General features: G+C 38.9%; 1 protein-coding gene across 1 annotated transcript in view; it reads left to right on the forward strand.

Annotated features, from left to right (window-relative positions):
• Positions 1-26,069, forward strand: part of FGF9 (fibroblast growth factor 9) — a 40,127-nt gene that overhangs the window by 6,982 nt on the left and 7,076 nt on the right. The window contains exon 2 of the mRNA XM_028533324.2: positions 2,763-2,866. Within this exon, the coding sequence (XP_028389125.1) occupies positions 2,763-2,866 (104 nt within the window). The remainder of the gene's footprint in view (positions 1-2,762; positions 2,867-26,069) is intronic.

Consider the following 26,069-nt stretch of genomic DNA (forward strand, 5'->3'; position numbering starts at 1 on the left):
TCAGAACTTACATTCTTTAACATAAGAAGATCTGTGCTATGTGCACATAAATGATTTACGTAAATAGTCCACACACACAAGATATGTCTGCCTTCCCAATGTCTGCATGAGGAAGGAGCAGAGTCCCAGTGGCTTGCCTGTCCTCATTTCCTCTGCTGCTTCAAGTCCTGCCCATGGGATCTGTGGAGTCTGACCTAGGCAACATCTTCTAGTCAATAGTCATGGGATAACTATACACAAATGGTACATAAATCATGAATTTGTGAAGAAAAGCGGGGACCAACGATAAGATGTGTGCAATGAATGAGGAGATGGCATTTGGAGTCTGGTTGCTTGGTGTCAAGCTATTTAATACCCTTAAACCTCACTCTCCTCATTTGTAAACTGAAGATTAAAATATTGTAATGATTAGGATTGTTCTGAAGAACAATCCTAATGAGAGAAGGCATCTCATTCAGCACAGATTAAATTCTCAAGTGTTAGAGCTATTAGATTGTCAACCTTCTTGATGTTCTGCATACCATCCAGTCATGTGGATTTGTCAGGTTACATATGTCCTATTTCTTCTTGGGCCTGATGCTCACCATTGGCCAATATTTATTATTAGTTCTCAGAGCTGCATCTTGACTAGGGAAAGAAGAAAGGTCGCCATATATCCACTTAGAAGATACAGGTATTTTTTTCTTACGATTAAACCTTTCCCTGAAGACATGGTTTATCTAATTGGTCAGACCTTCAAGGGGACAAAATATTTCCTGTCTCTCATTATATGATGACAGTTGGACATTAATGAATTCCTGACACTAATTTCAGGATAACTGTGACCTATATTGTGCTATGTTTTCCGGTAGCTAAGAAGAGATTCACATGTATGTGACTCCTAGTAGTAATTAAATGCCAAAATTGTAATTATTTTCAACCATAACAGTTAGAAATAGTACAATGAAACAGACTTGGTTGCATGAATAAGGGTGAAATGACTCCCATGGGAATATTGCCTTGTTTATCTTTCCATTAGCTTTGTGAGGTAGGTAAGACCATAAACAAACTTGCTTGTTTTTGGTGTATCTTCCATTATAGAGTCACAGAGTATCAGATCCAAAATGTAATTTGTAATTTCTCTTTCTATTTTTTCATATAGTATTTCACATTCTATAAAAATAAATATTGTTTCAGGTCCAGATAGGTGTTCTCTGAATTATAAACAAAAGATATTTGTTGCATTTTGTATGTATAAAACCATTAGGAGTGCCCTTTTATAAGAAATATCTCTTGTCCTTCACATTACCTTGGAACCCTTTATTACATTTATATAGTTCATGTATTTTTTTTTAAGTTAAATTTCTTGGGTGACATTGGTTAATAACTTTATATGGATTTCACGTGCACAATTCTGTAACACAGCATCTGTATACTCCACTGTGTGCTCCTACCCAAAGAATAGTTCTCTTCTGTCACCATGTATATGTCATATCTTCTTGTCATTGTAGCACAGTGTATGTTTGTGAGAGTTGAAAAATTAACTGTTTAAAAAAATACATGTGCTTTTTTATTAGTCACATTATTCTTATTTTTTCTAAACTCTAAAATGTAAGTAAATTTTTTAATATTTAAAGATTTAAAAAACTCAATATTTAGTATGCATTAATGTAAGGTCTTTACAAAGTCTAGCACTTTATAACACAACTGAGAAAATGGCTAAGCGCAAGTAATATTAGCATTGTCCCAAATAGCCGATTGGGTAATCATGTGAAGAAAACAACAGTATAGTTAGAAAAATTGAAGCTCCTGTTGTATGGCCATAAAATTCTGGATTTATGCCCAGCTTAGTGTTTTTATTCTTAGTGAGGTAAGTAACTAGAAAGAAGGAAGTAAATGAAGGCCATTATGTTCATTTGTTTTGGGAATATAGTATTCCATGACTATTTTAATCCAGGAGTGTTTGTGAAATCTGCATTTTTTCCAGAATATAGTGCTATCTTAATTGCTTAACGATTTCTGTTAGGCTTAGATAACTACAGCAAAAATAAATACTTTGTTTAAGCAGAAATATTTGGGATGTGTGTAGGCTATCTTAGTGTTCTGAATGGAGCTCAATATACAGTAGAGAGCTGGATAACTTTCTGTATAAACCAATCAAGTTAGCACCTCATCCTCAATTTGAGGGACATAAGACTATTCTCTGAATAGAATTTTTTTCTGATCTATGCCCATACACAAATGCTTAATTTCACATTTATCAACTGTAAGTAAAACTGGATGCTCTTCTCTTCTTACACCTTTCAGTTTCATTAGAATATGTACACTGGTTTATGTCGTATCATTCTCATCATATCTATGTAAATACTAGCTTTTTATTTTTAAAATGTTATACATCATATTGATAAGTATTATTGTATCATATTATTATAGAAGTTAGTTCTTTTAGGCAGTGTTTTCTTTTAATCCTCACTCAAGGGTATGTTTATTGAGAGAGAGAGAGAGAGAAATGAAGAGGAGAGAGAAAGAGGGCGAGAGAGAGATTGGTTGCCTCCTTTTGCACCCTGACCAGGAACCCACAACCTTCTGGTGTACAGGATGATGTTGCAACCAACTGAGCAACACAGCCAGGGCTAAGCATTGGTTTTAGGAGAAGACACTTCCTTAAGGAGTGTGAGGTATCCCAGTTGGGAGCTAGGCTCAGTCCTCTTTGAAACTTCTAGTAACACTGAGACTCTAAAATCCTCTGACTTGTCCTTCATCTTCTGCCCTTTGTTTTGTAGGCATTCTGGAATTTATCAGTATAGCTGTGGGCCTTGTCAGCATTCGAGGTGTGGACAGTGGACTCTACCTTGGCATGAATGAGAAGGGGGAGCTGTACGGATCGGTAAGTACTGGGAGAGACTTCAGAACTTTTATGTTTCATGCTGGCTTGAATGTACTTTCTCTAGGTTGTTACAGGCTAGATGAAACTGAGTCTGTTGGGAAGGAGAGTAGGAGCTTTTACTTTTTTGAGGCAAATCATTTCATTTTTATTGATATCAGACCAAGATTTTCACTACGGCAAAGTTTCTAAGAAAGTGCTTTATTCATATGCCAGACCATTTTCATTATCAAGTACATAAAAAAATCTGTGTGTGAAAAATCTCATCTTCTTGTATTGAATGGGAGTTATTTTCAAAATGAGTTAAAATTATCTTCTCCCAAGCTTTGCTAATCATTGTTTAAAACTAAAAATAGAGCATGAAGGGCTTTCTCTGAGCTACTTGAGATTTTCATTATGGAGACAGAAGGGAAATGGAAGTTATCGTCAGATTTTCTTGTATGGAGAATATAAATATAATTATTTGCAAATAGTGAGTTTCTTGTTTTTGTCTCTCACTTCTCATCTACAATGATCGTGAGCTGCCAGTAGGAGGCAGTGAAGTATTTATGGTACCTAGCAGGTTCCAGGCACTGTTCTAGGTGCTCAGGGACATCAGTGGATGAGACAGAGTCCCTGCTTGTGCTTTAAGAAGAAAGACTGACTTCTTTGTGTCTTTTTAGTGGTGCTAGCACAGTTTATAAAGCGCATTGCATGGCACACAGTGGATGTTTAAAACATTTTTGCTGAGCATATGAATATGAATAGTAGATTACTAATCATTATACATTAACTTGAGTTTTCAACGCAAAACTTGTAATGACATCAACCTTTAATTTTTCATTCCCATTATGATCACATGGGAATTTAATCCACATTCTCAGCCAAAGGAGAACTTGGATTAGAATCTACAAAAAGTTGGCAATTAAAAGAGGCTCAGGGTGGGAGAAATTCTGGAGATCTCTGTCAGTAGGACTGAAGGGCATATGCATATATGATCAGGAGAAATTTTGTATAAACAGCTCCTTTCCTATGTATATACTAATAAGTGTGTGTGTGTGTATGTGTGTACAGGACTTGGAAATAGTATCAAACTTTAACTCAAAAACTCCAGATGACAATAAATTATGGCTTGTTTAATTTGAATATAGAGCCCACCATTCATTTTTAATGACTTAAGGATGGTTTTCCTGCCTTGGTGAAATTTGAATCAGGTTTGGTTGATTTTGTTAGAAAGATAAGTTATTTAAAAAAGCTCTTCCTTGAGAGAATAGATTATTTATTTATTTATTTATTTAATTAATTTAATTTTATTTTTTTTTTAGAGAGGGAAGGGAGGGAGATAGAGAGAGAGAGAAACATCAATGTACGGTTATTGGGGGTTCTGGCCTGCAACCCAGGCATGTACCCTGACTGGGAATCAAACCAGGGACACTTTGGTTCCCAGCCTGTGCTCAATCCACTGAGCTACGCCAGCCAGGGCTGAGAATAGATATTTTAAACTATGTTTTTAAGTACAGGATTGAGTTTAACTTTTTTGTTGTTGTTGTTTTTATTTTAATCGTTGTTCAAGTACAGTTTTCTCTGTTTTACTCCCAATCCAGCCCACCCATAAACCCTCCCCACTTCCTTCCCATTGCCACCCTCCCCCTAGTTTTTCTCCATGTGTCCTTTAAATTTGTTCCTGTAAACCCTTCCCATTCTCCCCTGAAATTCCCTCTTCTCTCCCCTCTGGTCACTGTCAGTCTATCCCCTATTTCAGTGACTTTGGTTATATTTTGCTTGTTTCTTTTGTTTCGTTGTTTAGGTTCCTGTTAAAGGTGAGATCATATGGTATTTGTCTTTCACTGCCTGGCTTATTTCGCTTAGCATAATGCTTTCCAGCTTCATCCAAGCTGTTGCAAAGGGTAGGAGCACCTTCTTTCTTTTTGCTGCATAGAATTCCACTGTGTAAATGTACCATAGTTTTTTGATCCATTCATTTACTGATGGGCATCTAGGTTGCTTCCAGCACCTAGCTATTGTAAATTGTGCTGCTATGAACATTGGGGTGCAAAGGTTCTTTTATATTGGTGTTTTAGTGTTCTTAGGATATAGCCCCAGCAGCAGAATTGCTGAGTGAAAAGGCAGATCCATTTTTAGTTTTCTGAGGAAGTTCCATACCGCTTTCCATAGTGGTTGTACCAGTCTGCAGTCCCACCAATAGTGCACTAGGGTCCCCTTTTCTCCACAACATCTCCAACACTTGTTGTTTGTTGCTTTGTTTCTGATGGCCATTCTGACTGGTGTGAAGTGGTATCTCATTGTGATTTTAATTTGCATCTCTCTGATAGCTAGCGATATTGAACATTGTTTCATGTGTCTCTGGATCCTCTGTATGTCCTCCTTGGAGAAGTGTCTGTTCAAGTGCTTTGCCCATTTTTTCATTGTGTTCCTTGTCTTCTTAGAGTGTAGTCGTGTAAGTTCTTTCTATATTTTGGAGATTAAACCCTTGTCTGAGGTATCATTGGCAAATATGTTTTCCCATACAGTTGGTTCTCTTTTTATTTTGATACTGTTTTCTTTAGCTGTGCAGAAGCTTTTAATTTTGATGAGGTCCCATTTGTTTATTCTTTCCTTTATGTCCCTTGCTCTAGGAGACATGTCAGTAAAAAAGTTTCTGCATGAAATATCTGAGATTTTCCTACCTACGTTCTCCTCTAGGACTTTAATGGTGTCACGCTTTATATTCAAGTCTTTTATCCACCTTGAATTTATTTTTGTGTATGGTGTAAGTTGGTGCTTGAGTTTCATTTTTTTGCATGTAGCTGTCCAGTTCTCCCAACACCATTTGTTGAAGAGGCTATTTTTACTCCATTTTATGTTGCTGATTCCTTTGTCAAATATTAGTTGATCATAGAGACTTGGGTTTATTTCTGGGCTCTCTGTTCTGTTCCATTGGTCCATGTGACAGTTTTTATGCTAGTACCAGGCTGTTTTGATTACAGTGGCCTTGTAATATAATTTAGTGTCAGGTATTGTGATCCCTCCTACTTTACTCTTCTTTCTCAAATTTACAGCAGCTATTCGGGGTCATTTATGATTCCATATAAATTTTTGAAGTGTTTGTTCTATGTCTGTGAAATATGCCATTGGTAATTTAATAGGAATTGCATTGAATGTGTAAATTGCTTTGGGTAGTATGGACATTTTGATTGTATTAATTCTTTTTTTAAAAAGATTTTTATTTATTTATTTATTTTTAGAGAGGGAAGGGAGGGAGAAAGAGAGAGAGAGAGAAACATCAATGTGCGGTTGCTGAGGGCTATGGCCTGCAACCCAGGCATGTGCTCTGACTGGGAATCGAACCTGTGATGCTTTGGTTCACAGCCCGAGCTCAGTCTGCTGAGCTACGCCAGCCAGGGGTGATTATATGAATTTTTCCAATCAATGAACACGGTATATGTTTCCATTTGTTTGTGTCTCCCTTGATTTCTTTCCCCAGTGTTATGTAGTTTTTTAAATACATGTCTTTTACCTCTTTGGTTAGGTTTATTCTTAGGTGTTTTATTTTTTATTTTGATATTTCAAATGTGATTTCTTTCTTGATTTCTGCTTCTGCTGTTTCATTGTTGGTGTACAGAAATGCCTTTGATTTCTGGATATTGACTTTGTATCCTGCTGTTTTGCCAAATTCATTTATTAGGTCAAGCAGTTTTATGGTGGAGTCTATGGGATTTTCTATGTCAACTATCATGTCATCTGCAGTGACCGTTTTGTTTCCTCCTTTCTGATTTGGATGCCTTTTATTTCTTTTTCTTGTCTGATGCCTTTCTTTTCTTTTTATTTAGCTGTGGCTAAAACTTCCAGTACTATATTGAATAGAAGTGGTGAAAGTGGACAGCCTTGTCTTGTTCCTGATCTTAGTGGAAAAGATTTTAATTTTTGCCCATTGAGTATGATTTTGGCTGTAGGTCTCTCATATATGGGCTTTATTATGTTGAAGAATGCTCCCTCTATTCCCGCTTTGCTAGTGTTCTTATCATAAATGGGTGCTGTACCTTATCAAATGCTTTTTCTGCATCTATTGATATGATCATGTGGTTTTTGTCTTTGCTTTTGTTTATGTGATGTATTACATTTACTGATTTGCGAATATTGTACCATCCTAGCATCCCTGGAATGAATCCCACTTGGTCATGGTGTATGATCTTTTAAATGTATTGTTGGATGTGGTTTGCCAGTATTTTGTTGAGGATTTTAGCGTCAATGTTCATCAGCAATATTGGCCTGAGGTTTTCTTTCTTTGTTGTGTCTTTATCTGTTTTTTGGGATTAGCATGATGCTGGCTTCATTAAAAAGAGTTTGGGAGTCTTCCATCTTTTTGGATTTTTTGGAATAATCTGTGAAGAATAGGGGTTAGCTTAAATGCTTTGTAGAATACTCCTGTGAAACCATCTGGTCCAGGGCTTTTGTGTGTCGGGAATGTCGGGAGTTTTTTGATGACTGCTTCAATTTCTTTTGCTGTTATTGGTCTGTTCAGGCTTTCTGCTTCTTTTTCATTGAGTTTGGAAGATTGTATTTTTCTAGAAATTTGTCCATTTCATCTAGGTTTTCAAATTTCTTGGCATACAGTTCTTTGTAGTAATTTCTTACAATCCTTTGTATTTCTGTGGTGTCAGTTGTAATCTCTTCTCTTTCATTTCTGATTGTGTTCATTTGGGTCTTCACTCTTTTTTTCTTGATGAGTCTGCTGAAAGGCTTGTCGATTTTGTTTATCTTTTCAAAGAACCAGCTCTTGGATTCACTGATCCTTAGAATTGTGCTTTCAGTTTCTATGTCATTTAATTCTGCTCTGATCTTGGTTATTTCCTTCCTTCTGCTTGCTCTGGGCTGTCTTTGTTGTTGTTCCTCGAGTTCTTGTAGATGTAGGGTTAGGTTGTTTGTTTGAAATGTTTCTAACTTTTTTAGGTGGGCCTGTATCACTATGAACTTCGCTGTCTGGACTGCCTTGGCTGTGTCCCATAAGTTTTGGGTTGTTGTGAGTTCATTTTCATTTGTTTCCAGAAATATTTTGATTTCTTCCTTAATTTCATTCTTGACCCATTCATTGTTTAATAGCATGCTATTTAATCTCCATGATTTTGAGTGCTTTGGGGTTTTTTCCTTGGGGTTGTTTTCTAGCTTCAATCCCTTGTGATCCGAGAAAATGCTTGGTATGATTTCAGTTTTCTTGAATTTGTTGAGGCTGGTTTTATGTCCTATCATGTGGTCAGTCTTTGAAAATGTTCCGTGTACATTTGAAAAGAATTTGTATTTTGCTTCTTCAGGATGGAGGGCTCTGTATATATCAATAAAGTCCATTTCATCTAGGGTAGTGTTCAATGCCACAATATCTTTGTTGATATTTTGTTTGGAAGATCTGTCCATTTTTGATAGTGGGGTGTTAAAATCCCCCAGAATAATTGTGTTGCTGTCCATATCTTTCTTGAAGTCCTCTAAGATTTTCTTTTTGTATTGGGTGCTCCTATGTTGGGTGCATATATATTTACAATGTTTATGTCTTCTTGGTGGATTCTTCCCTTGAGTATTATGAAGTGACCTTCTGGTTCTCTATGGACCTTTTTTTGAAGTCTGTTTTGTCTGATATGAGTATTGCTACCCTGGATTTTTTTTTCCTATCCATTTGCTTCAAAGATTTGCTTCCAGCCCTTCACTTTCAGCCTGTGCAGGTCTTTTGTCCTGAGGTGGGTCTCTTGTAGACAGCAGATATGTGGGTCATTTTTTCGTATCCATTCAGCTATTCCATGTCTTTTGATTGGAGCATTTAATCCATTTACGTTTAAGGTTATTATTGATAGGTACTTATTCCTTGCCATTTTTGTATCTGTGCTCCTCTCTCTCTTTTCCTTCCCTTCCTTAAAGCAGTCCCTTTAGCATCTCTTGCAGAGCTGGTTTGGTGGAGGTATATTCTTTTAGACTTTTTTTTTGTCTGGGAAGCTCCTTATTTGGCCGTGTATCTTGATTGAGACCCTTGCTGGGTAAAGTAGCCTTGTTTGCAGGCCTCTGGTTCTCATTACTCAGAATACTTCTTGCCATTCTCTTCTGGCTTGGAGTGTTTCCATTGAGAAGTCAGCTGTTAACCTTATTGGGGCTCCCTTGTATGTTACTTCCTGTTTTTCCCTTGCTGCCTTTAATATTCTCTCTTTGTTTTGAAATTTTGCCATTTTAATTATGATGTGTCTTGAGGTGGGCCTCTTTGGGTTCCTCTTGATTGGGGCTCTCTGTATTTCCTGTATTTGTGTGACTTTTTTCCCTCATCAAATTAGGGAAGTTTTCCATCATTACTTTTTCAAATAGGTTTTCCATTCTTTGCTCTTCTCCTTCTGGTATCCCTACTATACGGATATTATTACGTTTCACATTGTCTTGCATTTCTCTTAATCCCTCTTCATTCTTTCTGAGCCTCTTTTCCTTTTCTTGCTCTTTCTGGGTGTTTTTTTTTTCTACTTTGTTTTCTAGCTCGCTGATCTGATCTTCTGCTTAATCAATCCTGCTTTTCATTCCTTCTACTGTGTTCTTCAGCTCAGAAATTGTATTATTCATTTCCTCTTGGCCCTTGTTGATAGTTTCTATTTCCTTTTTCATGTTGATATAGTTTGCAGTGAGATCGTTGTAGCTTCCCTCTAGTTTCTGGTTGCTAATTGTGAGTTCATTGAGCTTCCTGATAACCATTGCTTTGAACTAAATATCTGATAGTTGAGTTGCCTCTATTTCATTTAGCATTTTTTCTGAGGCTTCCTCCTTTCCCTTCATTTGGGGATTGTTTCTTTGTTTTCTCATTGTTCATGGTATTCTTCTTGTTAGCCTCAGCTTCTTAAATTGATCTGTTCTCGTTCCCTGTGATTATGGTGTGAACTTCTGTGGTAGAATACCTGTGAGATTCAGTGATGCAGTCTCCTTCATGTATCCTGGTGTTCACAACTTCCCTCTACTCTTTTTCGTGATCAGTTGGAGGAGTAAGGCAAAATGGTTTAAGACAGGAAAACAGTATTCTATGTTATTTACATTAGTAGCCAGTAGAGAAGAGATGGGATATCCTTTGGCTACTTATAGTGTTAACCGTAATCCTCCACCCCACTGGCCACATTTTAGAAAGGATGGAAAGAAGGTAAGACTCTTATTGGGGATGAAAGGATTGTTAGTTGGATCTAGAAAGCTGTGAGGCTATGGGAGGTCAGATTCTGATGTAGGGTTGGAATAAAGATTAGTACATAGGAGTAGTGTGTAAAAGAATAGAGACAACCCCCACAATAATATAGTTCAGGAAATTGCTAAGTGGGCTGCGATCAGGTAGGGGTGTTGAGTAGTATTTACAATTGTATGAACTAGGTCTTATTTACAGTAATATTAAAGCAAGAATCATGTGGCAGAATCTATGAGATCTAGATAATAAGAATAAGGAGTATAGACCCATGAGAGGTGTAGTAAAGGAACACAAATGAAGGACAGTGAATTACCAACACACTGTGACTGAGATAACAGGGGGAACCTATCAAATGACAGTATAACCAGACAAGCAAAGAAGATTATACCAAAAGAAAAAGAATAGCAAAATACTATTAAAATAAAAAATGTCAGAAAAGTGAGAAAAAGATAATACAAATTTGCAGTAACTTGCAAGCTCAAAAAAAAAAAAAGCAGAAGATGGAGTGCAGGAGAGATAAATTTGAAGTGGAAAGAATAATACTAGGATGAATGGAAGAGAAACATAAGGGATTGAGTGATATAAAAATAATAAGAATTGAAAAATTAAAAGTCACTTAAAACACAAGATAAAATCAATCAACCAACAACAGCCAAAAAAAAGAAGAAGAAGAAGAAAAAAAACACCCCCAAAACTTCTTATTGGTTTCTAACTGGCCAGACCAGTTTTTCTGCTCTTGCTGGCTTCAGCAGGCTGAGGGGGTGTTTGAAATGCTTATCACTCTTCCCAGTGAAAACTCAGAAAGTCTCTCAGGTACTGTTCCCAGGGCCAGCAGGGCGCTCTCCCCAGAGCCAATCTGACTTTCTCCTACAGGACCCTAGGCACTCCCGACCGCGCTGTGCTCTCTGGAGCTCACTGCTGCGGTCTCCTGGGCTCTGGGGCCCCCACAGAGCTCCTGCGTCTTTTCTGGGTTCACAATGCAAGCTCCAGGATTTCAAGGAGACGCTCTCTTCCCCCAAATTTCACCACGGCTGGTGCTCTGTTCTCTGGAAGCACCCGCATCTTTTTTGAATTTACGGTGCAAGCTCTGGGGGATCGTAAAGGGGCGCGCATTTCTACCAATTTTTCAGTTTTGGGCTCTAGGAACCCTCTAAGTGCTGCGTCCCATCTGGGTTTACAGCACGAGAGTCAGGATTCCAGAGGGGGTGCCGCTTCCACAGTTCACCACCGCAGGCTCCAGAAGCCCAAGAACACCCTCGCCCTTTCCTTGTTCAGGGCTGTGAGGTCTGGGTTTTCCATCGATCCACACACCCACGGGGCTGGGGGTGCGGGTGCAAGTCCAGGCCGCCCCTGGTCTTGCTGGCTGGAGGCACTCACTTCTCCCAGGGTTACGGGTGGGCGCTCACAGCCCCTGCGCGATTATCTCCCAGTCCAACTCCCCTCTCTGTGCCTTCAAGCCACATGGTCTCCCCTGGTGTTGCTCAACCTTCATTGTCTGGGGAGCGAGGGGTGACTCCGCTCTCCCCGGTGCCCTGAGGCAGACCCTGGGGCACGGGCCTGGGTGCTGCAACCCCTCTGGTCCCTGAGCTGATGATCCCTGGGTCCCTGTTGTCCTGAAGCAGTCTCCTTACCGTCTGGTTTTTCAATGTCCACTATAATTTTTGATGTCTTGTTTTCAAAAATGTTTTGGTAACCTAGGCCACTTGCTCTGTTCCTCCGCCTATCCGCGAGTTTCTCTCCCCTGCACAGAAGCAGAGAATCACACTCCCTCAAGTAAAGCCGCCATCTTTTCCCGAGTTTAACTTTTTAAATATAGTTCTTGGTTTTGATAAAGTTATTTATTTCCTAAATTATTTTTGTGAACATTTTAAGTGCAAACATACAAGATGTAAAGTGGCTTTTCAATTTTTAAATATAAAGTGATAATTCTCCTTTTTCCCCACCTCCATTTTTTTCACCTGTAGGCATATAATATGGATTTAAGTCAGGCACAGTTGAACTCAGTAAAATGCTTTTTGTGTGTGGGACATAATCTGACCTCCTCTGAGTGGCAGAGACTATTCATCATAATAATCTCCAAACTTTTGAAATTATATACCACCACCAAAAATGTTTCTGAGTATGGATTTCAATGATGCATATTAAATCACTTTAAAATTATATATAGTTCATAGGTGTTAGCTTACAAACATATATTAAGGTAAATGTTTTTCAAGGATACAATAACTGAGTCAACACAAATGGAGACTGGACTATTTGTCTCCTGCTCTGGGGACCTTGCACACTTCTCCAAGAACCTACCCCTTAGAAAGATGACCTGTCTTTTAGATAAAATGGCTCTGTGACTGTGTGACCATATGACCGTATGACAGTGTGACAATTCCCGAGGTTTGCTGGTTGACAAGGAGCAAGTGAAACTTTGTGTTCAGCACAGGGGCATCACGTTTGTTGTCTGGGCTCATCCTTGTCTCTCCTTCTAGATTCTTTAAGTGGCCACCTTACCCATCTATCCTTTTATCCTGCTGACCTCCTGCCTGTGTGGCTCCATCTGTAGCACAGGCTGGGGACAGAGTAAGGGCTCAGGCCCTCAGTGAATACCAGTGACAGAAGTATCTGAAAAGGTGGCCAGGGCCAGAAAGTTGGAGAATCCCATTATGACAGGTTTTCTGTGATTCTCATAAGCTTTGTTTAGAGTTTTTGGAGCCCACAGAGGTTGGGGCTAGTAGTTGACTTCTCACCTCCACTGCCTGACATCAATGTGGCCACACAGCCACAGGGCTAGCTGATAGTCCTATCACAGCAAAGGGGACAACCCAAGAAAAGGCAAAAAATGCTTGTCTTCCTTCTGTACTTGAGAAATGCATACCTTCTCACAAGTGTGCCCTGGTTTGGATGCTGCTTGGAGGAAAGTGTGAAAAGGAAGGCATATCCATGCTGTGTTTCTTTTCTGTAAAAATATCTTAAGTGGTTTAGTGTGTGCTGCCTCTCCCATCTCCAATTCATTCTCCACACCAAGGGAGAATTACCTCCACAACCCACAGATGAGTGTCCTCAGCTCAGACCCCTTTTCATGCTTGCCTTTGAAGTCCAGTGCCCACATTCTTTTTTTTTCAATTTCTATTTTAAGTATATTTTATTGATTATGCTATTATAGTTGTCTCAATTTTTCCCCCTTGCCCTCTTCCACCTGGTAGCTCCCTTCTCTACAGCAGTGCTCCCCTTTAGTTCATGTCCATGGGTTGTATATGTAAGTTCTTTGGCTTCTCTATTTCTTACACTATTCTAAACATCCCCCTATTTTATACCTACCAATTATGCTTTTTAATCCTTGCACTTTTGTCCCCATTCTTCCCCTTCCCCTCCCAGCTGATAACTCTCCAAATGCCCTGTTTTGGTTGTTTACTTTGTTTGTTTTTAGATTCAGTTGTGGATAGTTATAATTTTTGCTTTTTTAATGTTTATAGTTTTGATCTTTTTTTAAAAAATAAGTCCTTTTAATGTTTCATGTAATAATGGCTTGGTGATGATAAACTCCTTTAGCTTTACTTTGTCTGGGATGCACTTTATCAGCCCTTCCATTCTAAATGATAGCTTTGTTGGATAGTGTAATCTAAGCTTTAGGTCCTTGCTTTTCACCATCTGGAATACTTCTTGCCTGCAAAGTTTCTTTTGAGAAATCTGCTGATAGTCTTAGGGGAACTCCTTTGTAGGTAACTCTCGGGTTTTCTCTTGCTGCTTTTAAGATTCTGTCTTTATCTTTAACCTTTGGCATTTTAATTATTATGTGTCTTGGTGTGGTCCTTTTTGAGTCTTATTTGTTTGGGACTCTCTGTGTTTCCTGGACTTGTATGTCTATTTCATTCACCAAATTAGGGAAGTTTTCTTTCACTGTTTTTCCAAATAAATTTTCAATTTCTTGCTCGTTTTCTTCTCCTTCTGGGAGTCCTATGATTTGGTGTTGGCACATTTGGAGATGTCCCAAAGGTTCCTAAGGATCTCGTCATTTTTTTGAATTCTTGTTTCTTCTTTCTGTTCTGGCTGAATGTTTATTTCTTCCTTATGCTCCAAATCGTTGATTTGAATCTTGGCTTCCCTCCCTTCACTGTTGTTTCCCTTTGGACTTTTCTTTATTTCACTTAGTGTAGCCTTCATTTCTTCCTTTATGTTTTTGCCACACTCATTGAGTTGCCAGAGCATCCTGATCACCAGTGTTTTGAACTCTGTATCTGATAGGTTGGCTATTTCGGTTTTGTTTAGTTCTTTGTTTGGATTTGTTTTTTCTTTTCTTTCTTTTGGGCCATATTTCTTTGTCTTGTCAATTTGGCAGCATCCCTGTATTTGTTCCTATGTATTAGGTAGAGCTGCTTTGACTCCCTGTAAAAGGCACCTGTAAATTGTGTAGGGTGGAGCCTTAGGTAATTTCAAGGGTTGGGCAACCTGTTTCACCAGTGTGTGTGGGGAGACAGCTCAGAGAAGGGACTGTGCTGCTGCCTGGCTTCTGAGGGTTTGCCAGGCATGTGCCCTATTTCCAGCCACTTCACCCACTCCCTGTATGTGACTGGCACCCTGTCAGCTGTTGCCCTGGTATTGAATCCCAGAGTGGGTGGGTTTGTGTGCGTTTTAAGACTGTGTGGGCCCTTTAAGGGAAATTTACTGAAAATCTGATAGTTTCATCTTCTGCTCCAACCCCCACTCATTTTTATAGCCAGAAGTCATGGGGATTTATCGTCCCAGACCCTGGGCTGTGTGGTCTGGCCTGGGGCTGGGATCACTTGCTCCCAAGGTATCCCTCCCAATTTTTATCCACCACACATGAATGTAGGACTGCTCCTCCCAGTTCTGCTGTCACCACTGCCTCTCTGTGCCACACTGTGTCTCCTTATCTTTCCACCCTGGCTTCCTATTTCTACCCCTCCAACCTGTGTGGATGAATGTGGCTTCTTTAAATCCTTGGTTGTACAACTTCCATATAGTTCAATTCTCTGGTAGTTTTGACTGTTACTTGTTTTGAGATTTAGTTGTAATTCTTTTTGTGGTTGCACAAGGAAGTGAAGCCTGTCTACCTATGCCTCTATCTTGACCACAGTGCCCTCATTCTTTGGTGACACCATCAATACTGTCGCAGACACTGTGCCAGTTCCATCCCTTGCCCTCTTTTCCTGTGGGTTTTGAGTTGTGTACTTGCTATTCTGTCTAATTTATATATATGGTCAAGTTAACCCCTTTCTCTAGTGTGCCTTTCTCTTCTCTACCTGATAAAGCAGCATTCTTTTTTTAAGATTCAATGAAAATATTGCTTCTTCTGCAAAACCTTCACCATACTGGGTTCCTAACTTGAACCCCTGTAATTCTATTTAGCAGTTCTGGTGTTTTCCTTTGGGCCCCTGTAGCACTGCCTATATTTTCATGGTCACTCATATAACAGTACTATGTACAGTGTAATTAGTTGTATTTCTGTATTTCCTAATGTTGCTAACATAGCCATGGCCCTTGTATGTGCTAGGTGCTCAATAAATGCTTATTGGATTGAAATGAATGAAACATTGTGATTTCTTTTTATGCTTCATTGAACACATGGGTGTGGACCTTGTTGTATGGTCAGTGTGTCATAGGACACAGGTCTGTAGATCTTAAGGCTCTGCAAAGGATTGAGTTTTAATAACTAACAGCTCTGTAGATGGCTGTCATCCCCTTGGTGGTAGGAGGATGTTCTGGGCACCCCATAACATCCTCAGTGATGGTCTTTCTTCAGGCTCAGGAATCCTAGAGCAGAATGTTCTTCCTGATGGGCACAGTTCTTATACATGATCCCAACTCTTCTTCTTTCTTCCTGCCCTTGGTGTTGTCATTTTCCTTGCTGTACACTGCTGCCTGCTGAAAGTCTCCCTGCCAGAGAGGTCTGATGAGGAGAGCTGAGAAGGGGGTTTTGGGAAGCTCTGAATTAGGCACTTAAGAAAGCTGTTCTTGCAGTGGAATCTCAGTGGGCACCTAGTTCTAACAGAATTCCATTTCAGAAAGTGTGGGTTCTGTGAAGGTAAGGTTGTGGTCACTTTTGTTCCACATGGAACTGCCAGTTCCTAAGCCATGCCTTGCATGCTGTTGGCACTTAATAAATATTGAATGTGTGACTATATTGTCATTGGGATTCCAGATTACCTATTTCTCATTTTCTGTAAAAAAAAAAAAGACCAGGCAGACTGTGGCTTACAAGCATCTACTTTATGAATAGGTATTTGAGACTACACGAGGGGATGTAGAGACCAGAGTAGTTCCTGATCATTTTGCATATAAGGCTTCCTTTTTGATAAAAAGTGTCAGGGAGTCCCACATGATAGCAATTGTACTTGTGTCTTTTGATTGAAAAAATATCTTATGGCAAAAACTCCTGTGAATTTATTAACATTTTTAAGTGAATTGGTTACAGAGCAGATCATATATACATTTGGAAAGAGCAGCATGCCTGTGAGGCATTATTTTTCTTGATCAAGTTTACTGTCTGTGCAGACCCCTGTTTTCCTGTCCTGAGCCTTGCTACACTCACGACATCCAGTGAATTGGTAAGTTTGACTGCAAGGGCTCTTTGCCTCCTAGTGCTCCCTGCTTCTGTTCCTTCCAATCTTTTGCACTCCTGAGCTCCTGGAACCACTTTCCCTCTTTTGTCCTTCACTTTACCTCTGCAGATGCCCCTTTTCTTAGAATACACTGTAGGTCCCACAGAACGGGCTCTGCTCCTTACCATGGTCTGTTTTGTGGACCTTTAGTTGTAGAGCTTCCTGTACTACTTAAGGGGACCCTCTCCCCAATTCCTCCTATTAACGCTGTTAGGAGCCTGATCCAGAATGAGGATGTACTCAGCAGTCACTCTTTCACTCATTCACGTTTTGATTCACACACCCATGTACTTGCTCACTCACACATTCCTTCTTCACTTTGCTCTATATCAGTCACTAGTCCATTCACTCACTCCTTCATTCACTTGCACACTCAGTTACACATTCTCTTCATTCCCTCACATACCTATTCACTCATCCACTAGTTTTCCATTCACTCACCCACACATTGAGTCAATATTCCATTCACTCTCGTACTCACTCTTCCATTCACTCACTTGCATGCTCATGCTTACTTTCTTTCACAAAGTTCACAAGCATTGTTGATATCACTTCTTAAGAACACATGCCACATAGTAGGTGCTGGACATAGAGATGATCCTCATTATTTATAGATTGTATATTTGCCAGTTTCTTTACTCGCTAAAATTTGCTGGTAACCCTAAAATTACTCCTTGTGGCACTTTTGTGGTCTTTCTCAAACATGAGCAGAGGAGCAAAAAATGAGTTGCCTGGTGGGTACTCTCCTAGCTGAGGTCCATCAAGGCGACTTCTTGCCTTATTGTTCCAGCTCTCAACAGGTAAGCAGGTGTCCTTTTCAGGATCTAGTTAGCACCACATTTTTTATATTTTTGTGTTTTTGTTGGTGGTTTTGTGGTTTAAGATGCCCCCAAGCATTGTGCTGAGAGGGATGTGTGGTGTTCCTGAGAGCAAGGAGGCTGTGATGTGTCTTATGGAGCAAATACATGTGTTAGACTAGCTTTGTTCAGGTACATTGCACTGCTATTGTCTGTGACTTTATTGTTAATGAATCAACAACATTAACTTAGACAGAAACACATGTAAACCAGAGTTATATATTGATTATTACACAAAAATGTTAATGGTGAGAGGCTGGCAGGAACCTAACACTGTGTTTTCCTCAGGAGCAGTGGTTTGGTATTCTCTAATTCAGTGTCCGTGGGGACTCTGTTGAATGGAACTACCATGATAATGGGAATTGACCATGCCTACAAGTGCAAATTCTGCCTCAATCCTAGAACTGATTCAAGAAGAACTTGCAACTTTTTTGAGGAGTCATATATGCAAACCAAGTATTATAATTTGGTATGATAAATATTATAATAGGATTATTATATACAGAAAGGGACTTGGAGAGCTTGGAGGAGGGAGCTTAGTTTTAGGGGTGGAAGAAAATATCAGGATTATTTACAGAGGAGATGTAGAAAAATAGGTATTCTCAGGAGAGAAGGCAGCTTTGCTGCAAGGTTGGGAAACATAGGCTGCTAGATGTCTCCTGAATCTGTTTTCTTTACGTTCACCCTCCTGCCATGGTCCTGTCTCTCCTTCTATATTTCCAAGCTGCTGCTGGAGGCTACCCTGCTGACAGTTGGAGGATCCTCCCTTGTCATTATCACTTGCCATCAGGGATGATGCTGCTAAGTTGCTGTGTCCTGGCCTGGGAGGTGCCCTTGAGCCTCAGTGGAGCCAAGTGGGAGTAACTGCTCTCGGGGCAGCTTCTGCAGTGGCCTGGCCACCTCATCCCCACATCCCACAATGTCAGGGACCAACTTGTATTTGTGCAAAGACATCATCTTGTGTCAGTCAGTCTGTGTCCTCAGCAGCAAGCTCATAGGTGCTGAGAAAAACCATTTGTATTCATGACATGCCTGCTGTTGAGGGCTCCCCCAAGGACTACGGGTTACAGAATTAAGTGGGAGAGACAGGCACAGAGCTGTCTTCCTTCGCTCTCTCTATAAATGCTTTAAATCCTGACATAAGTTGATCCCCTCCTTTCTTAATCTCTTTTTTGTGCTGTTGTAATTCTTCATTGAAATCTCCAATGTGATTTGCCTTTCCTTTGTGATGAAGTGCTCAAACCTCAATGCAGTATTCCAAGAACAGACTTGCCAAGGTCATGCCAAAGACACCTTTGTGCCTATGGGGGACCCTGTGTTTGCCTTGTTGTTGCATGGAGAGATTTTTGCCTTTTGAGCTGCCACATTGCATTCTACATTATCACATAATTACTGTTCACTTTCAGTTCTAGTTTTCTTTCTATTCTCTTGGCCCTGTCCTTTCCTTCCCTTTGCTTTTCTTCCTGCCCCTTCCCCTTCCCTCTCCTTTCTTTCCTCCCTCCATCCATTTTCCATATGAATTGCTGTGTTTCAGATCATTTTCTCCTGATTTGCATTGTTTTTTTCCTCTCTATCCTTCAAATTGATTTTCAGTTTGCTCTGTTTTGATGCAGTAGTCAAGCCCATATTTGCATTCAGTAGCGGTTGAACATAGAGTTAAAGTGTGAGTGGTAGGAACACAAGGCTCAAAATCCTAGCCCTGTCACCCACTAGTGGTGCAAACTCAGGCAGCCTACTCAAATTTGCTAAGCTATGATGATGAGGCAGAGCTGATGAAGCCACATTGCAGCATTGATGTGAGGATAGAGACTATGGTGTCTATAAAGTGACTAGCATGGGGCTTGGCTCACTGTTGCTCTTCAGTACCTGCTCAGTACTGGCTTTTCCCTGGGTGTTCCTCCTGGGTGATCATGGCAGTGATAGGAAAGCTGTCCTGTGCACCCTTTGAAACTCCTTTCTGGGTGGGAGATGCACAGAAATTATATTTCTTGCCAGTTTCAATTCTGAGATAAAGATTTATGACATAGTCTACAAAAAGAAAAATTTTTCTTCAGGTCAACATATGGCATCCCTCAAATTATATTTCAAAGTGTAACCATACAACCTTATTTATAAATATTCATTTCATTTATTCATTTTAGATTACATTTATTGGGGTGACATTGGTTAATAACATTGTATAAGTTCAGGTGTATAATTCTATAGTACATCTTCTGTATATTGCATTGTGTGACACTGCCTTCTGTCACCATATATTTGACTCCTTTGCCCTTTATTATCTACCCCAACTCTCTTTCCCTCTGGTAACTACCATACCAATGTTTGCGCCTGTGAGTTTGTTTGTTTGTTTATTTGTTGCTTTCTATTTAATATGCTACATATGAGTGAAATCGTATGGTTCTTGCCATTTTCAGTCTGACTTATTTACTTAGTGTGATATTCTCAAGATCCATCCATATTGTCACAAATGGCAATATGGTTTTCAAAGGATTTCATCCTTTCTTATGGCTGAGTAATATTCCATTGTGTATATGTACCACATCTTCTTTATTCAGTCATCTATTCATGGACACTTAGATTGTCTCTATGTCTTGCCAAGATTAATTTTGTATACTTTATTCTCATATGCAGCCCGATATTATTTTATTAAGTTAAAGAAATATATTTTTAGGGATTTAATTTACTTTGTGATGCTGCTGCTGTTGATTATGATCATCATGATTATTGATTATTACTATTAATATTAAAATGTTAGTGAACTCACTAGACTGCCACAGTACCTGAAATGTCCACCATCAGCATTGGTTTTTCAAGGTTAAGGCCATTTTTAAAAAGGCCTATGTCACCATATGAGTTTTGTGCCTTGGAGGAGGGAATTACTAGTCAATGCTGTTAGCCCTGATTAATGTTGGAAGTGGGCTATTATGCTCTAACAGAGAGAGGGGCCCTGAGAGAATTAGACCTAGTCATTAGGTGTTGCATAGAAGAAAGGAAGGATGGCCCTTATCACTTTCTAAGAGACCAGGGTCATTTATATATCACACATTGGGGGTTGGGAGGAAGTGTTTGGTTCCAGACAATTCTGAGCTGACAGAAATACAGTTGGAATTAGGAGTTGGGGATCCACAGAGTAGGGAGGATGTTAGAGACAAACTTCATCTGTGATTTTATTAGGATTTCTCTGTGGGTGTTGGGGAGATGGAGGTGCAGAGAGGCCTTGAGCATTGGTGAGGGTGCTTAAAAAATTTAAGAGTTTTGGTATCTTTGGAGTTGCATTTTATATGCCTTGTGTATATTTCCAGATTCCCCTCCAGTTTGATAGCTCTGTGACATTGCTAACTTTTTGTTTTCTTACAGGATTTTGTGTTCCTTTCAAGTAAGTCCTTGTAGGGTAGCATGAGGTAGGGTTTGTTGTTAGGTACTCATTCATTAATGGGCCATGTTGGAAGAGGACAATGGCAGGTCCCTAATGCAAAGAAGTGGTAGACAAGACACATCCCAGGAGGGGACAGCCCTAATGGTCTCCCAGGGAGGAAAGAGAAGGGATACCTTGTGCCAAAGTGGTATCTTCTTCCTTGTCCTCTTCCCTGAAATAGCAACCTCATTCCCTTGGCTACATTTTCAATTGGCTGCCTCGCCAGTGGGTGATTGATATAGCACATTTTATTTGGGCATTTTCCCTGTTTACCAATTCCACTGCAGTTTCTTTTTCCATTTCCTGTTCAATGTGTCCTAGAGTTGTTGTGGATGGCCCTTTTTTCCATTTTCTAAAACAGAATCGCTAGAATCTTAGACTAAAAGAGACCATAGACATTTGTTAGTCCAAGACCCTCATTTTCCAGAGAAGGGAATTGTTAATCAGCCCACCCCAGTGACCAGGTTGTGTGTGTATATGTTCGTAGAAGGGTGGCACTCCTTTATGTAAGGAAATTCTGGGAATTGTTGAGGTCTTTAAAAATTGTCTTGGGGCTTATATTGTCATTATATTGTTAATCTTTTATCAGTTTCTTTAATTGTATTTCTACAAATTGAGTTCTGAATTTAACCTTCTTTGTCTATCATAGAAAATCTTTGATGCAGTTTTATTTTTTGATTCCACCCACTATAATATATCTGATAATTATCATGGAGACAAATTAGTTGGATTCAACTGTCTGTATAGGATTCTTTTTTGATTCCTTATTTTCTTAATTTCACTTCTCAGCCTCCTAGCTTTCCATGTTTCCTCCATTGTCTGTCAATCTGATTCTTCAAAGGCATTTTACTATCAGTTTTTATGTAATGAAATATTTAGTTTGAAATTTTCTCAGCTTTTGCATATCTTTGATGTGCATTTTAAGTGGTCAATGGATGACATACCACCCTTGTCAGGTAATCGGCTATGGTAAGAAATGTTACATATCATTTCTTTTTAATTTGGTGCTCTAAGACTCCAAAGCAAATTTTATATTTTTTTCTGTAGTGTTCTTTGTGAAAGAATTAAATGTGTATTGTCTATACATTGATACAAGCAAAAATATTTCTTAAAGCAAATATCAAACTTCTCAGATTTGAATTCTATTATACCCTCAGCATGGTTTTCTTTTACCAATGGGACAGCATATCTGAAAATACATAGGAAGTTTATGAGCTAATATGACTTGTTAAACAAATGTCTATATCTGTAGATGGCCCCTTAGGAAGTCTCCTAAGTTGTCTAGCCTGTCCTGTGGCAGGTCTGTCCTTGGTGTCATTTTGATGGTGCCTCAAGGCTGGTGAGCTCACAGCATCAGAGATGTTTATGGGTGCCCTTGGATTCAGACTGTGCCCTAATCTTTAGTCCCTAAATACCTAAGTCAGCAGCTTCTGGAGGGAAGGTATTTTGTTTGTTTTTTATTGTTGTTGTCGTTTGGTTTGGTTTGATAGGAGAGGGGTGGAGTCAATAGTATATGTTGATGAGATAAAATGAAAAATTTTCTGCTTACTTGTTTCTTGTTGTTTACATTGACCAGACATAACTTACTCAATTATTCCCACATTCTGGTGGCAATCCTGATGGCCAGGATCATGGATCTGAAAGCAGGTCCATCTGGAATAGTGGAGATTTTAAAGTGATTTTGAAAAGTGAGGCTTAAGGTGAGCTGTATTTAATGCAGAAGGGGGTTAGATCTGAATTGGAGCTTCTAATAAAACAAGCAATAGTGCTGTGTGCCTATTCTCTCTGTGTTGCTTTCTGTCTGCTTGGGGACTTCTCCCAGGAGAGAAGAGTCAAAAGACCTGGCTTCTTATTAATGGCCCTTTAGTCATTATGTTTAACCACCGTGATCCCTGCAACAACTCCCATTAAGACATTGCTAGATTATCAATGAGGAAGACTACACAGGTGCAGGAAATTGTGGTCCAGGGAGGTTTGAATACCATGACTAATAAGTGACAGGTATGGGAGCTAGTTATTGCATCAAGTCATTAACTTATAAAGTGTTTGGTAACTCTACAGTCCTGTTAGTTTCTGTACATCACTGACCTCGGATTTGTGCAAATAGTTGAAGCAACTGCTTGAGTTGGATAAGTGTGGTTAATGCTATACCACCTATATTTACACGTATATATAAACATGGAAACCACACTTTTAAATAGCAGCATCATAAAGTTTATTCATTTTCAAGGGGAATGAATAAGTCTCAAATTTTGAAAAATTCTGACTTCAGTTTTTAAATGGCTATAGATATGAATTGGGCATAGTAAAGCCTGTGTGAATTACACATTTTTCAATTGTGTAATATTTTAAATTATTTTCTGTATGTGTTTATATCTTATAATATCTGTAAACAATCTCTGGGGTATACTGTAATTTTCACATTACTATTTCATACTTTGCTTTTAATAGGATTGTTAAAAGTTTTGAAGTTTTCATTTCAGTTTTTCCTCAGTGCTCCGAGTTTGGTGATATAAAATGAAAAGAGGTTTCCATAGTTGCTAACATTCACCAGATTTTGTTCCAAAGTATGGGCTTTAGTAGACTTTTGAATTAAATCCACATTCTTCACCCAAGTCTAGCAATACAATCCATCAGTTCAAAGATAGGTATGCCATAAACAGCTGTAGTTAAATAATCTGAAAAAAATTAAAACATGGAAATACAATAAAACAAGAATTGATCACTTTATAGTGGAATACTCTATAAACTGTCTGCATTAGAAACATGTGGTGAGTTTTCAAACATCTGACTTCTATAATTCTAAAATGTATAGTTTATTTGAAGGCAGAAACTTTTTTCTCCTTTGCATATATTTATAAAAATACAAGTTAATATATTTTTTGCTGCCCCAATTTGCAGTCATTTATTTCTTTTTAGCTTAGAAAAATCACTTTGGAGTACAAATACATAACATAAATATATTCTCCTCAATTAAATATGTTATCACTAAGTACTGAAGTGTGAGCAAAAAGAGATTAATTCTGTAAATTTTGCCACTTTATTGATCTGTGTAAAACAAAAATCACACATTAACATAATCCTTAATCAGAGGAAGAAATTATTTAAAAGCACATATATGGTACAGAAGAGTAACAGGGTCTTTAATTTTTAATAATCATTAACATTTTTAAGGTATATAAGCTTATCTGAATGACATTTTACCAATTGCAATAATTACATGAGTTTAAAGGTCCCAGTGGTTTTGCTAGGTAATGTCTGAACAACCTTATTTAACTTGCTAAGGGAAGTTACAACCCTCCCATGTATGAGACATGGGACTGAACTCTTAGTTATCACAGCAAATGCTAGCCTTAAATTATACTGTTTTAAATGGAGTATTTTCTGAGTTGCTGAGAAAGTGTATATAATGTGTATATAAAAGATTCTAAAATAGCCTGCTAGGGTAATACTGCAGTGTTTACTGAGCAGCAAAAAGGCCTATTCAATTTCTTAGCCTTTTTTTAAACTAAAAAAACCCCACAAAAACAAAACACAAAACATATAAAATGAGAATATTTTCTTAAATACAGAAAATAAATACATTTCATGGTTAGACTGCGATATCCCTGCCACTGTACAATTTTATTCATAATGCGTTTTCTTGTGATCTGTTCCCATTCCTCCTGCAAAAGGGTGTTTTTTTGTTTGTTTGTTTTCTTACTGTTGTTCAAGTACAGTTGTCCCCATTTTTCCCCCACCACGCCCCCACTGCCCCACCCATCCCTGCCTCCCACCCTCAAACCTACCCCCCTTAGCTTTGTCCATGGGTGCTTTATACCTGTTCCTGGACTATCCATCCCCTTCTTTCTCTCATTAACCACCTCCCCTGACCCCTCTGGTTACTGTCAGTTTGTACTTTAGTTCCATGTCTCTGGTTCTATTTTGCTTGCTTGTTTGTTTTGTTGGTTAGGCTCCACTTATAGATGAGATCATATGGCATTTGTTTTTCACTGCTTGGCTTCTTTCACTTAGGATAATGCTCTCCAGTTCTATCCATGCTGTTGCAAAGGGTAGGAGCTCCTTCTTTCTTTATGCTGCATAGTATTCCATTGTGTAAATGTACCATAGTTTTTTGATCCATTCATTTACTAATGGGCACTTAGGTGGCTTCCAGCACTTGGCTATTATAAATTGTGCTGCCATGAACATTGGGGTGCATAGGTTCTTTTGGATTGGTGTTTCAGGGCTCTTAGGGTATAATCTCAGTAGTGAAATTGCCAGGTCAAAAGTCATTTTCATTTTTAGTTTTCTGAGAAAATTCCATACTGTTTTTCACAGTGGTTGCTCTAGTCTGCAATCCCACCAACAGTGCACTAGGGTTCCCTTTTCTTCACAACCTCTCCAGCACTTGTTTGTTGCTTTGTTTCTGATGGCCATTCTGACTGGTGTGAAGTGGTATATCATTGTGGTTTTAATTTGCATCTCTGTGATGGCTAGTGATGCTGAGCATCTTTTCATATGTCTCTGAGCCTCTGTATGTCCACTAGGAGAATTGTCTGTTGAAGTCCTTTGCTCATTTTTTTTTAGTGTATACTTTCTAAAAAATTTTTTAAAAGATTTTATGTATTTATTTTTAGAGAGGGAAGGGAGGGAGATAGAGAGAGAGAGAGAGAAACATCAATGTGTGGTTGCTGGGGGTTATGGCCTGCAACCCAGGCATGTACCCTGGCTGGGAATCGAACCTGGGACACTATTTGCTCATTTTTTAATTGGATTGTTTGTCTTCCTAGAGTGGAGTCATGTGAGTTCTTTATATATTTTGGAGATCAAGCCTTTGTCTGAGGTATCATTGGCAAATATGTTTTCTCATACAGTTGGTTCTCTTTTCATTTTAATGTTGTTTTCTTTAGCCTTGCAGAAGCTGTTTATTTTGATGAAGTCCCATTTGTTTATTCTTTCCTTTATGTCCCTTGCTCTAAGGGACATATCAGTGAAAATATTGCTGCGAGGAATATCTGAGATTTTCCTGCCTATGCTTTCCTCTAGGACTTTTATGGTGTCATGACTTATATTTAAATCTTTTATCCACCTTGAATTTATCTTTGTGTATGGTATAAGTTGGTGATCAAGTTTCATTTTTTTGCATGTAGCTGTCCAGCTCTCCCAACACCCTTTT

Source organism: Phyllostomus discolor, chromosome 2 (assembly GCF_004126475.2).
Source record: "Phyllostomus discolor isolate MPI-MPIP mPhyDis1 chromosome 2, mPhyDis1.pri.v3, whole genome shotgun sequence".
Lineage (NCBI taxonomy): Eukaryota > Metazoa > Chordata > Mammalia > Chiroptera > Phyllostomidae > Phyllostomus > Phyllostomus discolor.